Genomic DNA, 23,452 nt, shown 5'->3' on the forward strand with positions numbered 1-23,452 from the left:
AACAAAAGAAGAAGAATGTGAACGTGAAGATTTATAGTAAAAAATTACTTAAATATGTATTTGTTTCTAACCCACACTTATATTGCTTAATTGCAAATATGGATTCAACAACTGGAGTCTTATAGATTATTTTATGCTGCTTTTGTGTGCTTTTTAGAGCTTCAAAGTTCTGGTCACAATTCACTTGCATTGTATGGACCTACAGAGCTGAAATATTCTTAAAATCTTCATTTGTGTTCAGCAGATGAAAAAGTCATACACATCTGGGATGGCATTAGGGTGAATACATTTTTTGGGTGACCCATCCCTTTAAAATAGATAATTTACCCCTTAAACATCTTTAGACACAATAAAAACACAGGCAAAGAATCATATAATATTATGAATGTGCATCTGAAAGCCCAAAATGTATATATGAAATGATCTGTAAAAGCAAACCATCCCCATTTCTGGTTTTGCCTCTGTATACCAATGCTGGTCTCATTTCCAGAAAATCTACAAAGTGAAAATAAGTAATTTCTCTCTTCACAGCTCCCTTACTTTAATTGTTTGCTGAGCAGAGGCATGTGGTGACGTTTCAGATAAAGACTCACAGTAACAAAGGGTGGGAGCTGTCCAAGCATAGAGTTAGATAAATATCACATGGAAACAGATAAACAGAGCCTGCATTATTTTCAAAAGGTTAACAAGCGCGAACCGGCCATGTTCTTTTGAGCACAAGACAACTGAAGGTATCGAATATATATGTGAAAATTTTGCTCAGGCAAATAAAATACATTTTCAGACAAATCCACTGAATTATTTTAACTGCTTATTTTAATTAATAATTTTCCCTATAATGTATCCTTTTCCTGTTGACTATACCCAACAATTATAAAGTTAATTAAAAATGAAGTGAAGCCTGACTGTCGATCAAATAAAGAAAGGGATTGTTTGAATAGCCCTTTATTTGCTGCTATGACAGCTCAATCAGCCATCATGATCTAAGCGGTGGGAGCTAAAAAATGCTGACAATGACCATCAGAGTCTACTGATGGCCCTTCATTTGAGTGCTAATTAGAAAAATTATATCTCTGAAAGGCAGCATGGTATCCATTCCCAGCATGTTGAGAGGCAAACTGAAGACACAACAAGTTAATAGAAAAATTAATTATTTACACCATTATCTAGGCCATGCCATTGAGCGAATGACTCCATAATGCTTTAATTGTGTTGCTGATTACATTTCCATTGAGATGGACTCAGAAGCATATCACCTCTTTGATGTTGATAAAATGGTTTTGTTCAAATGAGATAACATGGAATTGTTTGGACAGAGAATATACTGCGATGATGCACTGAACTGCTAAGAAAACTCAGTTTTGCGCATGTTTGATTTATTTCCATTAATATGTCTATTTTGTGCATTCTGAAGTGAGTTTAGACCAATGGGTTACACCCATGTTGGATAGAGAGCAATTCTGGTAATTTATTCTAGATTAAAGAAGTTTACGGGTGAAAAAAGATTATTCAAAAATAATGATTGTTTTATTTATTTATGTTTGTGTAGTTAGTAACAAAAAATGGCAAAGAATATTAAATAAAAAAAATGTTTTGCACTGAAACAAGTGTAGTTTAAAAGGATTGTGTCTGCCCTTTGCAATAAAAGAACTGACATGCAAGTTGTAGAATTGTTTTTTTAAGTTTGAACAGCAAATTTTAAAATTGGAAAAACTGAAATTGCTAATAAGAAAATAAGATAATGCAGTCATAAAATACACCTCTCCACCCTCGAACTACGATCCATGTGCAGATATAGTTCATCTTAAAAAATGAAAAACATCTTAATATTCAATCCTTTATCCTCCTGTATTTAAAGTTTTTGGTACAACCATAACTAAATCACCAGTATTTACATACATATATATTTCTTTAGTTGTGTAATTGCTGAAAAAAAAAAAGGAATGAACATCAGGTTTGTAAGCTGAACGTTCTTAAAAAAATAATTAAAACCACTAAATGTCATTTTTTTTTTTTTTAACCAAAAAAAGGTTCAGGAATCAAAAAGAAATAACATGACATATAACAACTATGTAAAATACTTCTGTTTAATATAATCAGTGTATTACATACACATTCCATGAACAGCCTTTTGAAACTACCAAAAAATTTCAAGTTGACTGACTCCACATATTGTCCCTAAGGCTTGTTTGCCATTCTGATAAAGAAATTCAGGATATTCAATGTTTAGTAGTCTTACACTTTAAAATAAGATGTTAAACTCGCACCGTTCAGTTACAGAACAACAATAACAATAAAACTACTATTAAATCAAAGATATTATGATGAAAAGTCTCTCAAAAAACATGGCAGCATCTGTTTAAAGTCCAAGCGCATATGGCAAAAAGGTGATAGGTGTTTGTAATAATGAGAAGATCTCAGTCACTTAAAGCTCAGCTGAGAGTTTTGAAATGATTTGATTTGGGGGGTATATAAAGCTCCTGAAACTATTTGGCCTCAAGACTCTTCCCAGTAGCACTTACTTGTTTCAGTTCCTGTAATGTACAAATCCAGTTGGAGAGCGATTAGCCAGAATGTACCAATAAATGTAATGCCTTCTCTCCTCTAGTGTTTCTGACAACATCTTACAGCATTATGTAGCACCCTTGAGTCTCAGGTAGTTTTTGGGTAGATTTTCTCATAGAAAAAGTTCTGTGACAGTAGGTACAGTTCTCCATCTTTTTCTCTCACCGCATGGGCCCGAACATACTGGAACTGCTCTAGTGCAAACTCATAAAACTCATTCTCCATTTTCCAGGTGTCTGACTGCTGTAGTCTGGCAATAGACTCTTTGGTGGGTGCCTTCTTCTCACTTGTTTTCCTTAGGTGAGATTTCTTCCCTTTAGATGCAGTTAGAAACACACACATATGATTGTCATCATCACAATCTACATCTCTATGGTTAGTTTATATAAAGTGTTTCCACTTGAGAATTCATCTACAATTCATCTACACTTGCAAAGACAAGATCCTTAAGCAATCATACCTGTCCGATAGAGCTCTGTGGCCCCTTTAAAAAAACGAGGAAGTGCTGCCTCCAGCATCATAACAAAGTCTTCCAACTCCTCTGTCACCCCAACTAACATATATTCATTCACCAGGTTGTATTTGGCCTGTTCCAATGCCCATTTACTGCCAGTTTTCCTGTGGGGAAAAAAAAAAAGAGATAATAAGATTATAGTAGCCTTAATAATAGATTTCTTTCAAATATACCGAAAGAAGGAGGGCCTTGGTAGCTCAACAGTAAAGATGCTGTCTAACACCCCTGGAGTTGCGAGTTCGAATCCACGAAGCCGGCTGTGACTCCAGCCAGGTCTCCTAAACAACCAAATTGGCCCAGCTGCTAGGGAGGGTAGTCACATGGGGTAACCTCCTCCTGTTCACTATAATGTGGTGAAGCATGGCGAGTTGTGGGAAGCTCTCAGTGGGAAGCATGGCGAGTTGTGCGTGGATGCCGCGGAGAAAAGCGTGAAGCCTCCACATGTACTACATCTCCGTGGTAACGTGCTCTACAAGCCACGTGATACGATGCACAGATTGACGTCTCAGACGCGGAGGCAACTGAGATTCATCCTCCACCACCCGGACTGCCACCCAGACTGAGGCGAGTAACTACACCACCACAAGGACTTAAGAGCACATTGGGAATTCCAAATTGGGGAGAAAATAAGAATGAATAAATAAATACCAACCTATTAAAATACATACCAGCACTCAGAGTAGTGACCGCAGAAAAAGGGAATTTGAAGCCACAGTTTCTCTGGAGCACAATCAGATCCTCCTGCAGCTACACAATCATCAAACGTCTGAAACACACACACACACACACACACACACACACACACACACACACACACACACACACACACGTTGTGTTTCCATGTTTTATGAGGACTTTCCATAGACATAATGGTTTTTATACTGTACAAACTTTATATTCTATCCCCTAAACCTAACCCTACCCCTAAACCTAATCCTCACAGAAAACTTTCTGCATTTTTACATTTTCAAAAAACATAATTTAGTATGATTTATAAGCTGTTTTCCTCATGGGGACCGACAAAATGTCCCCACAAGGTCAAACATTTGGGGTTTTACTATCCTTATGGGGACATTTGGTCCCCACAAAGTGATAAATACACGCTCACACACACACACACACACACACACACACACACACACACACACACACACACACGATCTTAGAGTTTATAAAACATGAATGACAGCTATGACATCAATACTGACACTTCAACTAAAAATCACCTTTTTGTCTCCTTGCTTGCTGCGCCGTAGTCCTGGCCTATAATCATCACCAAAGCGCAGAAAGTAGTAGTAAGACACCAGGCGCTCAATGGGGTCCCGGATGACATTTATGTAAATTGGCCTTTTCTTTACCCCAAATCTGATAAAGGAAGGAACACTATATGTCTATATTTTAAAGTTGAAATGTGTAACATTTTCTGTGTGAAAATACTTTTTTATCCCAGTTAAATAACAACAACAACTACAACCAAGCCATTTATAGGTAAATTTTCTCACAAACTGTAAACACCATCTCCGTAGGGCTAAAAAATGTCTCTGCTTGCTTTGAGCTACCCATCCAGCTCGACACAACAACACTAAATCAATCACTGGCTAGAGCTTGGTGTAGGTCTATCGTTTGTTCAATCAATGGTAGATGTGGTTGTTTTTGGAGAGTCGTTAGAACCATTTTTTGTTAGGTGGTGCAGAAATTAAACACTCCAGTTTTAAGTATTTAAGTGTTCAACCAAAAATTTAATATAGTATGTCAAAAAGGTATTTGGAGATTAACAAAATGGAAAACTAACAACAAGATTGTGTTGTGTAGATTAGAGGAACATGTTTGACAAGACTGGTGCAATTCTTTTCAAAACCACCAGGAGTCAGCAGCATCAAAGTGTTTTGTTGACATGATCTCAGTGGTAGGAAATTTGTTTTAAACTCAATTTTGCCACTTTATCCATTAACCTCTTCAACTCTGGTGCAGTTTTGGGCTGCCGTCTTCAATTTTTCACACTCAAATTTAAAAGATCACCATTTACACATACTGTACAGTATACTAACAGCCAAAAATTTGTTGAATTTTTCAGAACAGGGATGACCGCCAACTCATTCGAATGTCATTCAACAACAGCAAGATGACATCAAATGACCTATGAAAAAGAATGGCAGCTGGGGTGAAGTGCACAGCGAGGACGTTTCGAAACAGGCTCCTAGGGGCAGGGCTGAAGTCGTGCAAAGTCCTTCATCAATGAGAAGCAAACAATAGTCAGGCTGAGGTTTGTAAAAGACCATAAGGATTGGACCGTAGAGGACTGGAATGAGGTAATATTCTCTGATTAATCCAATTGGTCATCTAATGGTTAGACACTTGGTTGTCTAATGGTTAGACGGAGACCTGGAGAGGTCTACAAGCCACAGTGCCTAGCACCCACCGTGAAATTTGGCAGAGGATCGGTGATGATCTGGGAGTATTTTAGCAAGGCTTGAATCTGGCAGATTATCTTTGTGAAGGACAGATGAATCAAGCTAAGTACAGTTATCCACGTAAGGTTATCCTGGATGAAAACTTGCTTCCTTCTGCTCTGACAATGTTCCTCAACTCTGAGGTTTGTTTTTTCCAGCAGGACAATGCTCCATGTCTCACACAGCCAGGTCAATTCAAGGTGCGTATGGAGGACCACCGGATCAAGATCCTGTCATGGCCAGCCCAATCTCCAGACCTGAACCCCAATGAAAACCTCTAGAATGTGATCAAGAGGAAGATAGATGACCACAAGCCATCAAACAAAGGCAAGCTGCTTGAATTTTTGTGCCAGGAGTGGCAAAAAAGTCACCCAACAGCAATGCGAAAGACTGGTAGAGAGCATGCCAAGATGCATGAAAACTGTGATTAAAAATCAGGGTTATTACACCAAATATTGATTTCTCTTCCTAAGTTAAAATCATTAGTATTCTGTTGTTTAAAAATTTATTTGAACTGGTTTTCTTTGCATTATTCAAGGTCTGAAACATCACACCATGTGTCTCACCAGACCACATGTGATCAGATCAACCAAGACTCATCGTAATATCAGGTAGAAACGGGGACTAAGATATAACATTGGATTAGTGGACAGACAAGTAAAAAATGGCTCATTTGTTTTTTAGAAAAAAAAAAGATAAGAGCATGTATAAAACAAAATTGGGCTATTTGGAGCTCACAGCTGCGATCGCTGCATAAGAGACATTTGTATACTTTGTGATTCTTTGAAAAATCTTTTGAACTGTGGTATAAGGGCAACAAAATAAACTGAACAATCACATTCCAAAGAATTATAGCTTTCATTTGATAGTCCTGTTTGAAAGACTTTTATATTCATCTTAATATTTCTACCACATTACCTCTAGGTGGTGCTGATTTGCAATGCAGATGTTTTCAGGTATTATTTTGTTATTTTATGTAACATACAGTGGGTATGGAAAGTATTCAGACCCCCTTAAATTTTTCACTCTTTGTCATATTGCAGCCATTTGCTAAAATCATTTAAGTTCATTTTTTTTCCTCATTATTGTACACACAGCACCTCATATTGACAGAGAAAAACAGAATTGTTGACATTTTTGCACATTTATTAAAAAAGAAAAACTGAAATATCACACGGTCCTAAGTATTCAGACCCTTTGCTGTGACACGCATATATTTAACTCAGGTGCTGTCCATTTCTTCTGATCATCCTTGAGATGGTTCTACACCTTCAATTGAGTCCAGCTGTGTTTGATTATACTGATTGGACTTGATTAGGAAAGCCACACACCTGTCTATATAAGACCTTACAGCTCACAGTGCATGTCAGAGCAAATGAGAATCATGAGGTCAAAGGAACTGCCTGAAGAGCTCAGAGACAGAATTGTGGCAAGGCACAGATCTGGCCAAGGTTACAAAAAATTTCTGCTGCCCTTAAGGTTCATAAGAGCACAGTGGCCTCCATAATCCTTAAATGGAAGACGTTTGGGACGACCAGAACCCTTCCTAGAGCTGGCCGTCCGGCCAAACTGAGCTATCGGGGGAGAAGAGCCTTGGTGAGAGAGGTAAAGAAGAACCCAAAGATCACTGTGGCTGAGCTCCAGAGATGCAGTCAGGAGATGGGAGAAAGTTGTAGTAAGTCAACCATCACTGCAGCCATCCACCAGTCGGGGCTTTATGGCAGAGTGGCCCGACGGAAGCCTCTCCTCAGTGCAAGACACATGAAAGCCTGCATGGAGTTTGCTAAAAAACACCTGAAGGACTCCAAGATGGTGATAAATAAGATTCTCTGGTTTGATGAGACCAAGATAGAACTTTTTGGCCTTAATTCTAAGTGGTATGTGTGGAGAAAACCAGGCACTGCTCATCACCTGTCCAATACAGTCTCAACAGTGAAGCATGGTGGTGGCAGCATCATGCTGTGGGGGTGTTTTTCAGCTGCAGGGACAGGACGACTGGTTGCAATCGAGGGAAAGATGAATGCGGCCAAGTACAGGGATATCCTGGACGAAAACCTTCTCCAGAGTGCTCTGGACCTCAGACTGGGCCGAAGATTCACCTTCCAACAAGACAATGACCCTAAGCACACCGCTAAAATAACGAAGGAGTGGCTTCACAACAACTCTGTGACTGTTCTTGAATGGCCCAGCCAGAGCCCTGACTTAAACCCAATTTGAGCATCTCTGGAGAGACCTGAAAATGGCTGTCCACCAACATTTACCATCCAACCTGACAGAACTGGAGAGGATCTGCAAGGAGGAATGGCAGAGGATACCCAAATCCAGATGTGAAAAACTTGTTGCATCTTTCCCAAAAAGACTCATGGCTGTATTAGATCAAAAGGGTGCTTCTACTAAATACTGAACAAAGGGTCTGAATACTTAGGACCATGTGATATTTCAGTTTTTCTTTTTTAATAAATGTGCAAAAATTTCAACAATTCTGTGTTTTTCTGTCAATATGGGGTGCTGTGTGTACAATAATGAGGAAAAAAAATGAACTTAAATGATTTTAGCAAATGGCTGCAATATAACAAAGAGTGAAAAATTTAAGGGGGTCTGAATACTTTCCGTACCCACTGTAAATGCAGAAGTGATGTTATCTGAAAATTCATATTCTAAGCTTTCAAACAATACCACATATGCCTGACTTATGTACTTAGAGACTTGAACATTTTGAGCATAACCTTTTTTTCATGACATAGCACCCCTTTTGGACATGCCGACGGGTCTGCAGAGTTGAAGATATGGACCACAAACCCTGAAGTAGATTTCTAATTATGCAGAATGTTGGTAAATCACTCTGGTGTTGGCACTGAATGCAAAACCTAAAACCAGTCTAAACATAATTTGCTAGCATTCATGCTAGCAAATTGACCACAACAGATGGAATTTGCACAGAGAACAGCACACGGCACGCACTTAGTGAAGTCCAGAAAGGAAACGTGTCCATGGTAGAATGCAGGTTTCATCTCTTTCCATAAAGTCACATTCTTGACAAACCGTACCTGGAAAAAATAAATACTGTTAAAAAAAATTTTTTTTATCCCTGCTTAATATAACAACCAAGAAAACCAAGTAATCCATCTGTAGGTCGATTTCCCTGAAAAGTGTAATCATTGTGACGCCATCAAAACATTACTCTCTTTGTTTGAGCATAATGACTAGCCCAACACAGCAACACTGGCTCAACCAATGGCATGAATTTTGTGCTGGACTATCTGTTTGCATAACCAATGGCACATGGGCAGAATGCTCAAGAAACCAGCTTGAAAACGTTCATAATTTTTGCATTTCCGTTTAGTGACACTAGCAGTTATGAAATTACACACTTCAGCTTTGAAGTTTTGATCTAAAAAAAAAAAAAAAACAAAAAAAAAAAAAAAAAAAAAAACTTAAATGAGTGAAAAACAATCTTTTTTAATCATACTGAACATCTGCTGTACTCCACTATAAAAGGAAATTATTTTTGTCATTAGGAGACTGTTTGGAGCATTTCAGTACACAGAAACATGCGGAATGCTTTCAGTATTATAATCTGCTGTTTGTATGGCTGCAAGTGGGAAGCACTAATAAACATACACAAACAGTACAAAAACAATTTTGTAAGGTCAAAGTCAATTCAACAGCCCCCAGGGCTGACTGACTCTGATCTTGCATTGCCTGATAATCTGAGAAGATAGAAGTCTCTGACCTGGTCCTGAAGGGACATGACAGGGTTGTTTTTAGTGGTATTAATGTGCAGCACATGGTAGAGGTTCTTGTTGCACAGGTCATAGGCTATGTTGGTGAAGGAGGTGCTGGCTGTTTTTGGCACTCGGTTGTAGATGACCACCGTATTGTCCTCCTCTTGCACATTTTCCTTTACCCACTCCTGAATGTGCCGCTGCTCAATCTCCTGTACCTCATGTCTGGCAATGGCTCGTTCTGCAATGTAGGCGGAGAGATGTTTAACACAAATCAGTTCAGCCTCCAAGATGAGGAGACATTTTGCATAATCCATTTGAATATCTGTCCTCCGAAATACTGCAAATTAACCTGCCATACCAGATATGTACAGAGATGCTCATAATGATGTACGAGACGGAACGAAAATAATACTGGAGCCTTTTACTAGTTACTGTAATCTTGAGATCATTGCTATCTTAATAAATGTATCCAGTACAAAATTGGCTATATTAATTGCATGACAATGTGTGTGAAAATTTGAGTAACAAAACAAAATGTAACATTTCAATTCAGAATTTCAGAATGTCTTGGTATTTGATATGTCCCCCTTTTAAGCCTCGAGCTGGTATGGGCAGGATGTGCAAATCCTGATGATCCATATTATCCAAGCAAGATTTGAGAATGTTCCAAAGAGCATGTGTGCTTTAATGGAAGCAAAGAAATCTGGCATTTTCTTAATCTTAAATATGAATAATCTTATATATTTATTTTTCATATTATGTTAGTTATATTCATTCACAATACTGGTTTGTTTTGAATTGATCAAAATCCTAAAACCTACTATTTCTTTTCAAGTTTTTTTTTTTAATCCAGATTTACCCCTTTTCAAATCCACATACCTATGAACCCCACTGTATCTGCATTTCTGAAAAGAAATTCTGGGCACACTATCTTGGAATAAAAATACCAACATTTTCCAAAAACTGCCAAGAAGCAAAGACATGCTTTACCCTGTACATTTGATGTACAGTTCTACTCCTTGTACTGTAAGTCATTGAATAAAGCCATCAGCTAAATGAAAATGTATAATTTGAAATAAAGTAAATGTGTAATATTGAAGGAATACAGGCCAGATTTGAGTAATGCAAAAAACAGACCAGAACTAAATATATTTAAATGGACAAAATTAAATCCACACATAAAAACAGAGAAGGCCTTTTGGCTCATGGCCTCGAAATACCTGTGGGATCTCAGGATGGAAACTTGACAGTGCACATGATGTGGTGACAGTAATGTATAATGCAAGCTGGCTGGGCAGCAGCTGATGTTAGGTGATGATGTCTAGACAACACAGCACATTCCCATTACTGCGACGGTTCTTGGGTCAAAGAAACCAGTCTCTAAATAGAGCAAGTTTCTCTGTTGTCGATGTAGAGTTTGACATCATAATGTGGTACAGCAACAGTTGTTGTCATGGCCGGCACCAGTTGTCTGTGTCTGATGGTTGGGGACTGGTTTCTTTGACTCAAGAACCGTCGCAGTGATTTTGTTTGTTTGTTTTTGTTTTTTTTCATCCAAAAAAACCTTGAATGACAGGCTTGAGTGGCTGCGCTTGACAAATGTAACATTTTGGTGTATATATTTGGGGTACTTGCTACTTAGGTTAATTGGAAAGACTTAACAATAAGGTACCATTTGTAAACATTAGTTAACATTATTTACCATCAACTAACAATGAACAATACTTTTATAGCATTAACTAATATTGGTTAATGTTTGTGACGAGAAGGAGGGCATGGCCGGACTGTGAGTGTGCGCGCCTGGTGCTGAGCGGCCCAATCAATGGGAGAGAGAGAGAGACACATACATGAAGCTGTGTGTGTGTGTGTGTGTCGTCATGTTATTATGTTCCAGTTCAGTGTTTTAAGTTGTAATTAAAGACTTGTTGAGTGTCAATCCGTTTCCTGCTTCCTCCTTTACGGACGAACAAGAGGCTTGTCTGCCATAATGTTAATTTCAAAATAAAGTAATGCATTTTTTTTATTATTGAAAAGTTGTATTTATTTTTGGGTGCTTATTCCTCCTGTTGGCTGGAGTTGGTTGCAGAATATTTCTTGCAGAACATTGAAGTGAGCTTGAAAGAACTGTTCAAAGAACTGAATGGCCCATTTTCTTTTATTTTTGTGCTGGTTCCGCTGGTGGCTGGAGCTTGTTTTGTGGAGGTACACACCTTTGAGATAGTTAAGTGGATTAATCTCCCCTTTTTGAGTGTTTATTCTGCTTATTTGCTGGAGTTTGTTTTATAGATTATCTTCTGTTGTGTAATTCTGTTTTGCAAATTTTTGTATAGAAACACTGGACTTGAACACTCTTACGGCAAAGTCATCGCAGGGACTCTCATAGGCATATTATATGGATTGTTTATATATGGGGGGGGTGGAGACGGGACACCTCCGCTTAAATCTCTGTGCTCTTAAAAGGCACCTCCACTTAAAGGGCACCTTTACATTTGTGAATGAATGGGGCAGGGGCTTGCACCCCTGTAGCCCCCATTCTGTGCATGTCAGTGGTTCATGACACCTAATGCATTAACTAATGCTAAAGAATGTATAGAGAACATTTTTACAACAAGACTAAACTTTACTAAAGAAATCCACTGTCTTGTATTAGTCTTTTGCCTCTCAGCTATAGAACAATACTATAATTAATTTGTGTGTGATGCAATGAACTGCAATGGGGGATTTTTTGAGGTAAAAGGAGTAACAGCTCAAGCATTTATGGGTACACTGTGTACCACGCAGTATTGCCATCTTATTTCTGCTGCAATACCCAGCCGAATGTAATAACATTATTGCAAGTTAATGAGAAAAACACCATGAATAATTACCCATTTCCTACTTGAGGGACACAAAACCGCTGCATTATGCTGAGTGAAAGTGTTCATTTAAAACTGGACAGGCAGTGAATGGGCCCTCAGGCTGTGACTGATTCAGAGTGGAACACTGGAAGTTCAGTTAAGGCTAAAAATAATACGAAGAGCAAAAGAAATTTAATATCTACAAGTGTCAAGGACCTCTGGAGGAGAGGAGGATTTATGACGTAAGCTATAAATCCTGACAAATTACATTCTGACTTATGTCTTTTCAGTCACTCAAATCAAGTTACAGTCTTTCCTTAGAACAAATAAGTTCCTCCAGAACGATTTCCCTCCAAAAGACTCTACAACGTAGAGAGACAAAAATGGAAGTCACCTTGGGGACTGTGAATGACTCTACAAACAGAAGGGAAGGAGGACACGGGGTAGCAGGTTTTTCCAGACTCAGGTAACACTTTTAATCAGCCACTTCAATGCTTTACAACTTCACAATCTCAACAGTTTCAGGAGGCACATAGGCACTCAAACTCATTAGCGTCACGAAACACATCAGCTTCCACGAGCACTGTAGGCTCCCTTGTGCCAGACTCTCTCTGCTAGTGGCGTGACCGTTTATATGCTGCTCTCGCCATGCTAACTGGAATTAGAGACATGTGTTAGACATAATCTAGCTCGGGTGCAAGCGCCCTTACCGATTTCCCTCTCTCTGGACGGACTCTAGACCACGCCCCTGCTGCCACAGCAACATTTTATGTTGACGCTTGATAACAAAAGGTCTGTTTGTTCCAGTTCTCAGTGTTTACTGCCTAGACAGAATGGCTAAGGCCGTCTAAGATAAATGGGATAATGTGGCATTTTCAGTGCAAAGAAAACAAAAAAAACATGGTAACTTCATTGTAAAAATGCAATATAAATTGACAATGCAAGCAGGAACATGCTTTAGGAATTAATTAAAAAGTTTTCAAAACGGGTTTGAACTTCAGGATAAGGATCCATTTGTTAACATTAGTTAATGCATTAGGTATCATGAACTAACGATAAACAATATATTTATTTACAGCATTTATTAATATTTGTTGATAAAAATACAATTGTTCATTCTTAGTTCATGTTAATTTATAGTGCATTAACTAATATTAACTAATACTTTTTAAAATGTATTACTATCATATATACTGAAATTTACATTAACCAAGATTAACAAATGCTGTAAAAGTATTTTTCATTATTAGTTCATGCTAACTAATCTTAACAAATGAAACCTTTGCTTAAAATACATTGCAAGCTTGAGCAAGACGTAAGCAGTGTCAGCTTAACTACAGTGTAACTGCAGCTGCAGACTTAATAGGGCTTTTACACTGGAAGCGTTTATATAGCGTCACAGCAGTGATTTCTATGTTACTATGATGCGTATTTATTTTAATAAAGACCATAACTTATAAAATGGTAATCAGGAGTGGGTAATTGATTAGTATTACAAACTTGATGTTCGTAAAACTTATTTACATGAGGACAACATATGCATCTAAAAAGGTAAAATGTAAGACAGTTGAATGGAAAGGAGGCAAAAACCGGCTTAACAATATAATTAATAGTTTAATGATTAACTTAAACAAAAAGACAAACACATGCCGGGCAGCTGCCGTAACACTCTCTGTTGAACTGCCACTTCCGGTTACCTTTATCCCTATCGGGCTTAATCAGTCTGATTAGGGGCCGGGTGTGCAGAATCACGGCCCAGACCCTCCCTCCGCCCTGCCACAGTAAACAAGCGCACTTTGTGCTTCTCCACAATTAGTCTTGTATAATCCATTGTTGAACACAAATGAGGTAAGATCTGAATCAGGTCAGTCATGTGCAAAGCAAACTCAGCCATGAGTGGGTATTGCTGAAGCCAATAGACTAGAGGTCGACAGATGGTGGATTTTTCCGAAACCAATAACTAAGTTAGGTATACCTGCCGATAACCAATTAATGAACCGATAGTTTTTAAAATTGATACGGAATAAAAAAAAATAACACTCAAAGTAAAATTTAACTGAACTTTATTACAAAAATAAACCATAATGACTGAGCCATGAAAATGTATTGCACTATTTTTAAACTAAATAAATGTATAAATATTAATATACATGAACAAACTAATATTCAAATTTTAAAGTCAGCTGATATTTAAATTGACGTTGTTTCTTAGTCCACAAGAGGACGCAATAAATACATAAACCATTCAGCACCATTAAATTATTGCAAATAATAATAATAATAAAAAAAAAAGAGCATTTCATTTTCAACTAATGTGCAAATAATAAACGTCAGTCCATATTTTCAAATGTTAAAATCACAAAATGAGGGGGGAAAACGCTTCAATAGACAGTTAACATGGTGTTACACTTGCACTGATTCCTACTACTCCAGATTAGAGCTTCATAATAACAGCAAAATACCACAGATTTGTTTTATCCCAGTGTATGTAGAGTAGCAATATTCACAGATAGCAGTAGTATTCGGCTGAACTCTGTAGTACAGATGGAAAAACAACAGAATGGAACTGAATGTGAGAATCTGGAGACAAACATTTCCAAGTTGAACATCTTTCCTGACAAAGTATTTAAAAAAACTCATTGCTTAATATGATCAACGCTTTTAAGTGAGCAAGACGCAATGGCCAAAGACCTTCACCAAATGTAAGGCGCTGTTCACACCAAACGCTTTTGCATCCATCCATTTGTTTTTCTATACAAACACCAGCTGGATATAAACTAATGCAAATAGAGGTAATATATGTAACAATCATGACATTTAAACATTTGGATAGTGTAAGGCTGGGTGCCAATGTGTTTACATTCAAAGGTAAAGAGCAAATGTCTGATCTTTGAGATACTCAACATATGAACTTTCTCACAATTAGCAACTCTTCCTGAGGCACCACACCCCACTGAGCAAAGACTGCAAATTCACACCTCATTGTTGCCCTTCCACATCTGTCCCATTCTCTCCTCCTCATCCATTCCCCTTCAGCTCAGAATCACCTCAAACTCACCTAAGATCTGTATGTAACAAAATATCTTATCTGATGTATACAAATAATGTAACTAGTGTAACCTGTTTGGTATCATTTAAAATGTCTCAGTGCATCTGGTATAGTGTTCTCTTTCCCAGGATTGTAAAACTTCATGACAACAAAGTTATAATGTCTTTGCCAAATAATGAATAATTCTGGAGGTCTATCCCCCTTCAATGAAGCCAAGAACCCATTCACCCCCAAACTCTCATTGTTCAAAGGATAATACCATTTGGTACACAATATGTATTCTGTCATATTGTGAGATATTTAAGGAAAGCTGGCCCAGAGCTCAGGGTTCTCTGTAGTCAGATGATCCCACACCTCAATGTGTGTAACTTTAATAATAGGAATCTGCATTCAGATTTCCCATGCTTTGCAATTACATGTAGTTTTCTCAACTGCCAGGTATGTTCTTTGACTTGTTCCTGTAACTTATCTTTAGGACATAGTCAACAAATTAATTACTTTATAATGATAGGACAACCTGTACTGTATACAGACCTTTCGTGGTTGACGTTTTAAATCTGCATCTGAAGTCTTCCGCTCCAAGCAGAGTGTAGTCTCATGTGTCAAAAACACCACAAGGCATCAGTGATCCTTCCCAGCTGCTCATGCACCAGGGTAAACTATCGGTGAGGACTTTTGCAGATAACCCATAGTTCCAGAAATCTGTTATCGGTGCCGATTAATCAGCAAAAGATATACCAGTCGACCTCTACTATAGATCAGTTCTATGTTTAATAGTACATGAAAGACAGTTTGTCTAATTTTTAGGCTCATAACTTGTAGTTTACTGTAGTTTTAAGTTATAAACCATACTTCTGATTAAGATAAAATTGGTTTAAATGGTTAAATCTCCTGGATTTTATCTTTAATATGTTTTTCAGATGTGCTCCAATTCATACAATATTAAGACACACTACACTACTAATATGCAGTATGCTTATTCTGTGCAAAATCACATTCATTTTATCCATCAACAGTGGACAGTTGAGTGTGAGCGGTGCTGCAAAAATAGACTCTGAGCCGAAACCCCCACTACACTGCAGCTCACACTACGCTCTGAAGCGCTGCTGATGCTTCTCAACCCTGTTCCTGGAGCTCCACCAACACTACACATTTTGGATATCTCCCTAATGAAACACACCTGATTCAACTCATCAGCTCGTTAGTGGAGACTCCAAGACCTGAATTGGTTGTGTCAAAAAAGGGAGATATACACAATGTGAAGTGTTGGGGGGGGCCTCCAGGAACAGGGTTGAGAACCACAATAACAGGGGCACTAAAAGAAAAAAAACATTATGCTTCTGCGCCGATCACATTTGTGATGTGAAACGAAGGTTCATACTTTGCCCCAAATCTTAGACCATTTTACACACTACAAAATGTCTTGATTTTTCTTTTTTATTTGTGACACATTTGTAAGTATGGATACGATTTCATTTTCTGAGAGCAATATAAGCAAATTCACAACTAATTTTTCAGTTTGTTTGGTAGAAATTCTGTTCATCACATGTAAACTAAACTGTACAATTTGTCTTTTAGTAAAAAATATTAGTGGTATAAGACAGTGGTAAAGATTTATGCTACAAATCTGAGCAAATCTACAAATGTAGGGTACATGGATAGTGTACTTAATTATCATTTATATAAATTATATCAAATGTACAGTATAAAGGCTAATAAACCATATCATTCAATCAGATGATTTTTAGGGTGGAGAAATATATTGTTTAGGTGTTATCCGCTGATTCCGAAACCTTTATCAACAATCAACAGATCTTTCAAAGAGACTTCAGACATCATAAACACATGGCTATTTTGGATCTAAAGATGTACTTTAGTCAATGTAGTGTGTGCCAAACAATAACACATGGCTTGGGTTCTTTCACAGCTCTCATCAGGGCTAAAAACAGTACCGATCTGAACAAAGTTCAAAGGGAATCCCAGAACTTCCATTAGCAAATGGAGACAAATAAATATCAGGTTAGATATCAAATAACTTTCCAAAGCTGATGAACCATACAAGTGCACATCAGCTGTCATCATTGCAGCAAATGGAAATATGTGATAAATCAAAGTGTTTAATTGATGCGAGACAGTAAGAACAGTCAGAACATTATCAAAAATATTGATGCACATGTATAAAACAGTTTACACTATGTATTACAGACCCCATTTATTTGCAGTTAACCATGATGTTTAACAGGAATGATAGGTTCATAAACAACGTCAATTTATCCAGTGCCAAGACTGACAGCTCTCTCCAACTATAACCAGATGGAAAACCTTTCTATCACCTCTCTGCCTGCTAATGTATCTCAAATACCACTACAGTTGTACAACTGCAATAAGTTGCTGTGAATAACTTGAATGGTGAGAACCATTTAAGCCAAACTAAACCGGTGTGCCCATTTTTTTTTACAGAATTAAATGTTATTTATTTAAATGAACAAACAAAGAATTACAATAACTGAAGTGTGGCACAGATATAGTCAATCTCTGTGAAGCTGCTATGAAACAGATACGATGCAGAAATTATGCATACAGTCCAGCATTTAAAATATCCTGTGCAGGACATGAAATAGCCCATATCTAGGGGTGGGCTATAAAACGACATCAATATTTATCGTGATAAATAAAACTCCATGATATCGACAATAAGCTTTTGAGTAGTTTTCAATATTTAACCTGTGTTCTACATCTAGACATTCGTGTTGCTAAAAACACTAGCAGTTTGACTTTCTTAACATACATTTCCACTGGCGCATGCTGAGAGAATGTGAGCGAGTGCTTTCGATTCCTTCCTATGGAAGCCGAGCGTCAAGCTCGTGGTGGATTGTAAAATTGACAGCAGCGTGGGGCAAGCGATTCCCTAGCGTTGGGTGTGGATTTGTGCGGATTTCTTCAACATCAGTGGAAACGCAGCCTTAGACTGTATGAAGTTGCTATTGCCCCCGCTACGCTACCGCATTCCGGATCTGGATCCCAGATTGATTCCATCTTGACTGCAAGACATCATGCAAGACATCCAAGCAGCGCATCAAAACAACAGTGCCGGTTACATCATATCTGATCTTTCTGCGCTGTACTCTTGAATATTTTTCTCTAGCATTGAAACATGCTTCACTGATGCCCTGTCCTGGTCCGCACCCGGTCTGCACCGCATTTGCCCACATGAGCGTAAACATGAGGTGCATGTTTCCAGAGCGCCTTTAGACCATAAAGTTTTTCTTTCTAAATTTAGTTTTATTAATCAGCATGGTCCAAGCCTTTAATAATAAACAAATATATTTCTGTTCTAATTTTGTGAAATTATTCAGATTTCATCATCTCTGACAAGGATGAAAGACAAAACAATTACTAGTTTGTAGCCTAGTCTCTCACTTTAATGGTCCATTCAGAATTTTCCATTTTCAAAAGTTTCTCTCTGGAGATGCCCCTGAACCCCATACAGTATCATTCCTCAGTCACAAGGGCTTTTTTGCCCCCATACTTGGATATCTGTATGTAAAGAAATATGAAAATAATTTTAAAGTAAAAGAAAAAAAAAAATATATATATATATATATATATATATATATATATATATATATATATATATATATATATATATATATATATATATATATATATATATATATATATAGGCTCTAGATGTAAAAGTTTTGTAAGCATTAATAATAATAATAAAAAAAAAAATGTCTGATGCAGGTGTAATCTCCAACTGATAGACAAATTCACTTGCGAAATGTATTGCTGTGAACTGTATGCCAGTGATTGACTTATGATCAATAATATGGTAGTAAATAATAATACATTGTATTCTAAAGCCGCTTTTTGTATTGTCTTATCAATGATTAACTCTTCTGCTACAGGAATGTAATGCATTCTTATATGTATATAAATATTTGTATATGCGATAAATTAATCGGGACACCATGTAATTAATTAGATTAAACATTTTAATCGATTGACATCCCTAATTGTAATATACAAGAGTTAGTTCCGGTCCTCGAATCTGAGAGATGTTCCATGAGCACTGATGGTCTGACACCATCAGCACTCCGATCCTTCACCGTGTGTGTGTGTGTGTGTGTGTGTGTGTGTGTGTGTGTGTGTGTCACTCCCCTTGTGTTTGTGCCATTCTAAACTAAGAGCAGTGTCTAAACTGTAAGAGCAGTGCATATGTGTTAAGAGCGGTTTGTCTTTTTTGTTTTTACATTAAATATGTTAGCCAGCAGGTGGTGGCAAAAGATACTTTTTGTGTGTAATATGAGCCATTTAGGTGGCGTGAATCCGCGTCAGCTAGTGTTTACATAAAACAGCTCTTCGTGATCGCTTGTATTACTTCTACTAAAGCTAGGAAATAGCTTTAAATGGTTTTAAACTAACAACTTCAGCATTACGGCTCATCACAGATGAGACACAAAACAGAGTGATTAATTACACAATGTGTGCTGTTTAATATGGTGGAGGACATTGCGATTTCTATCGTGATCGACTCTTGCGCGCCGGCTACGGTGAAATAGGGAGAACTACCCCCGCTTGGATACTATTTTTCCACTGAGAAAGCTGATCTTCAAAAAGCTGACATCATCTCTGCTTTGGAGTGGCAACAGGTGATTGCACATGCTCCATCTCTCTCACACACACACACACACACACACACACACACACACACTGTTTATCCAATAACATGTTTGAAACAGCACAAGCCTTGATAATATTTCTGAAGTGACATTTTTTAATTACTAACGAAGGCTTGGATGCATCATTTGGTTTGAACCAGCAATAGCATATTATGAACTGTCATGCAAGAAAGTAGTTCCATGCACAAATGCGTTTTTGTGACCGTATTCAGTTTTTCCTAATGTTTTAAAATGTACTTGTTCATTGAACTGTTGTTTATAAGCAATATCACACGAGCAAGAGTCAGCACTGCTGTGATTACCTACGGAACTCGGCCTGCGGCCAAATCATAGCAGTGCTGATGTCGGGCCATATCGCACTCTTGCTCGTGTGATTTTGCTTAAATATAGCTCAATCGTGCACCTTTAACTTTTATACCCTCATGCTTTTATTTTGACTTCCTGGAGAGTTAAGAATGTCCTGTAAGTGTGTCTGTTTGTAGTCAAGTTCACAGTAGTTTAATCTGCTTATTCAAATTCTGGTAAAATGCACCTCCAGTGCCATTCTAACTGCATATTATAAGTGAACCGAACTATTGAGCATCTACATCTGAGATGTTGTGCATGAGTAGCGCTGTGAAGGCTAAAAATAGCAGGAGCTGCACGTGCATTTTATACATTTACTTGTAAAACAGCCTTTTGTGATTCACAGAGCTATCGCACATCTTCAAGTGGCTTTCAATAAAATACACAAGTCAAATGAACTACTTGAATTGGGTTTTTATGGTACTTTTATATCATTTTTGAGCTTGACAGTAACAAACATGACTAACACGCAGTGTCAGATTAGGACCAGGCTCGTCGGACCGATACCCAATCCGTCTAAAAGCTTAAGTATCGGATCGGTGCATCCCTAGTAGCGATAGACCTATATATATATATATATATATCGGTCAGGCCGATTATTTGGCCATTTTGCGATTGAAGTGTTAACTTTACCTTGTGTCAGATCCAAAACCTACCAATAGATTTGTCAATGTATAGACAACGCTTTCTATTTTCAAGCTTTTTTCTTTTCAAGTTTAAGCAAATGTGGGCAAATATTGCATGAAATATGTTTGTTTCACTTAAGAAATTGTGAAAATCTGATTTGCTGTTCTTAAATTGTGTGTTTATCTGCATTTATATCAGCCATCCTCCTCTCCAAATATCGGTATGAGCTATTGAAAAACCCACATCGGTAGACCACTAATTTCATGTTTGATGCAGTAGTTCCATTTAATGTGCAATAGATGCATGGTGGAAAATTACGAATACAAAATCCATTGCACAACTAGATCGGAGAACATGAATATTGGATCTTGTTTGAATGAAAATGCAGCTGCTGCATAAGACATGATGGACCATGTAGCGCACACAAAAAAACACACAAATGCTCGTTAAATGTACAGCATGTTGATTGCGACCAGTACGTGACATTTAGTTTAAAGAAGTGATTCTCACCCAGCTTTCCCCGTGACTCCTCAAGCTTATGAATTTGATTTTCCAAGAAGATCATGGCAATCGCAAAAGCCAACAGAGCCAGGAGCTGAAACCTCGGCGGCATCTTTCCTCTTAAAAGCCCCATCAAAAAATCCAACAAAGAGAAGCCATGTCGCGATCGAGAAGTTTATGACAGACACTTCATAGATGCAACGGGTAACACTGTTATTTCATGATTCTCAAAATCCGTCCATGAATATTAACACAAACAGTGAACTTTACTCAGTGGACACTTAATGCCTAAACAAAAACGGACTTAAAACGATATATTTATTTAATCCAAATAACTCAGACTCGCCTGCACATGAGCAGCAGCTGTGGTGCAGGTTCGGTTGTTATTAAATCCTGGGCACAGTCAGCAGCAGTCACGTTGTATCAGTGGGCATGCGCATTCACCAGGTTTGACGTCATGCGTTCAGCGGTCTCTGTGACTGGAGAGAGTCACACTTCACTCAAAAGGGTAACTAAACACCTGCTCAGAGTCTGACTCCACCCACTAGAAATATTTGAAAATGCAGGAAAAGTGGGCAGACCCCGGCGGGGATAGAGGGAACGAACCGAGTGCGGGGCTGAGCGGGGTGGGGGCACCTGAGACTCGTAGTGACGGATTAATTGACAGCTGCTGTCAGACTCTATGTTATTATTATTCCTCACACGGTCGCAAGACGACATGTACATGAATCTGGCTTGGTGAGCTGGAACCTGCTTACGTCAGCTGTCACCGCTTACGTCACGAAGTACCGCAACAGCCAATAGGAAAATTCAACTGCAGTAGCCACCGTTCAACCTGAAGAGGGCAGCACTCAGACGTTTTTACACCATATATTGTAGAATTAAAACACTTTATACACAAATGTCAAAAAAATTACTTGAATCAATGACCAGTACTAATAAAGCCCCATGCTTACAGATCATTAACTAAAAAAAGTTGGTTTAGGGTTTAGTTACCCTTTAAACTTGCTTTGGTTCACAGCCCTGCTCCTGGAGCTCCACCAACACTACACATTTTGAATACCTCCCTAATGAAACACCTGATTCAACTCATCAGCTCGTTAGTGGAGACTCCAAGACCTGAATTGGGTGTGTCAGAATAAGGAGATATACAAAATGTGCAGTGTTGGGGGACCTCCAGAAACAGGGTTGAGAACCACAATAACAGGGGCACCGAAAAACCACCCGGGGTTCAAAACAATTAAGCTCAATCGACAGCATTTGTTGCATATAATTGACGACCACAAAAATGGGGCCGCAAACATTAAAATACTCTTTCAAAGTGTAGCCACAAGACATTAACAATATGCGTGTCCTAACTTTTTCTGTGTAAAGTTCTTGCAAATGTTCCCATGAAGATGCAATATCAACAAACACTAAACTTACTGTTAAAATCATGATTTAAACAAATGTACAACTAAACGTTTAACAGAAGAATTAATGTAAGTGTTTTTAAACAATTATAATCTTCACATTCCTGCCTTTAAACCTTCCAAAAATTGGCCCCATTCACTTCCATTGTAAGTGCCTCACTTTAATCTCACCTTTTGCTTTTTTTTCAGGAAAAAGATGGACGATTCAAAATAAATTTTTGTGGTAATCAACATTATGCCACAAATGCTGTCAATTGAACTTAACTTGTATCGAACCCGGAATATTCCTTAAACTGACCAGAAAACTGAATTACCTTTACAGAAACAGGAGTAGACATGGAGGCTGCCATCTTTACTCATTTACGCTCAGTTCCGGGATAGGGTGTCACGTGACAGATCACTCGTCAATGAGAGTAGATAAGGAAAAATATAAATCAATTTCACGCTTTTAAAATCCCTTCAAAACCAATCCGTCGCCTGATGACGATGTGCTGTAATGCAATTAAATAACTGAAATGGTTCTTGGAAAATCGGGTAGTGTAGTTCCAGCATCTACCAGCAGGTGATAGCAGGGACCTAACCACCAGCCTGGATATTCTATGGGTTATCATAAGGGTTTTTAATTAATTAATTAATTTATTTATTTATTACTTATGAGTTAAATAAGGTCAGTAGTAAACATTACTTGACGATACGTGGATGTTTTTTTCAACAACATAAACTACACCTATGTCTTCAC

At 37.9% G+C, this 23,452-nt stretch overlaps 1 protein-coding gene across 2 annotated transcripts; it reads right to left on the reverse strand.

Annotated features, from left to right (window-relative positions):
- Positions 1-1,554: 1,554 nt before the first annotated feature.
- Positions 1,555-23,082, reverse strand: LOC127649186 (heparan sulfate 2-O-sulfotransferase 1-like). 2 transcript variants are annotated; one of them, XM_052134173.1, is made up of 7 exons: positions 23,028-23,082; positions 9,263-9,495; positions 8,491-8,576; positions 4,306-4,444; positions 3,748-3,845; positions 3,026-3,183; positions 1,555-2,879 (listed from the first exon to the last, which is right to left on the reverse strand). In XM_052134173.1, the coding sequence occupies exons 1-7, from the start codon at positions 23,071-23,073 to the stop codon at positions 2,653-2,655; spliced, it is 987 nt and encodes a 328-aa protein (XP_051990133.1). In that variant the 5' UTR covers positions 23,074-23,082; the 3' UTR covers positions 1,555-2,652. The 2 variants fall into 2 exon arrangements, with proteins under 2 accessions (XP_051990133.1, XP_051990132.1); XM_052134172.1 differs by lacking the exon at positions 23,028-23,082 and adding an exon at positions 21,311-21,691.
- Positions 23,083-23,452: the final 370 nt, after the last annotated feature.

This window comes from Xyrauchen texanus, chromosome 9 (assembly GCF_025860055.1).
Source record: "Xyrauchen texanus isolate HMW12.3.18 chromosome 9, RBS_HiC_50CHRs, whole genome shotgun sequence".
NCBI lineage: Eukaryota > Metazoa > Chordata > Actinopteri > Cypriniformes > Catostomidae > Xyrauchen > Xyrauchen texanus.

What these genes read in the sequence shown, in the direction of transcription:
- LOC127649186 (XM_052134172.1), bottom strand. Translation starts at nt 21,434, where the DNA reads ATGGGGCTTTTAAGAGGAAAGATGCCGCCGAGGTTTCAGCTCCTGGCT. An exon ending in TCATGTCCCTTCAGGACCAG is followed by an intron (nt 8,577 to 9,262) that starts GTCAGAGACTTC and finishes TATTTTTTCCAG; the next exon opens with GTACGGTTTGTCAAGAATGT. An exon ending in TCCTTTCTGGACTTCACTAA is followed by an intron (nt 4,445 to 8,490) that starts GTGCGTGCCGTG and finishes TTCCTTTATCAG; the next exon opens with ATTTGGGGTAAAGAAAAGGC.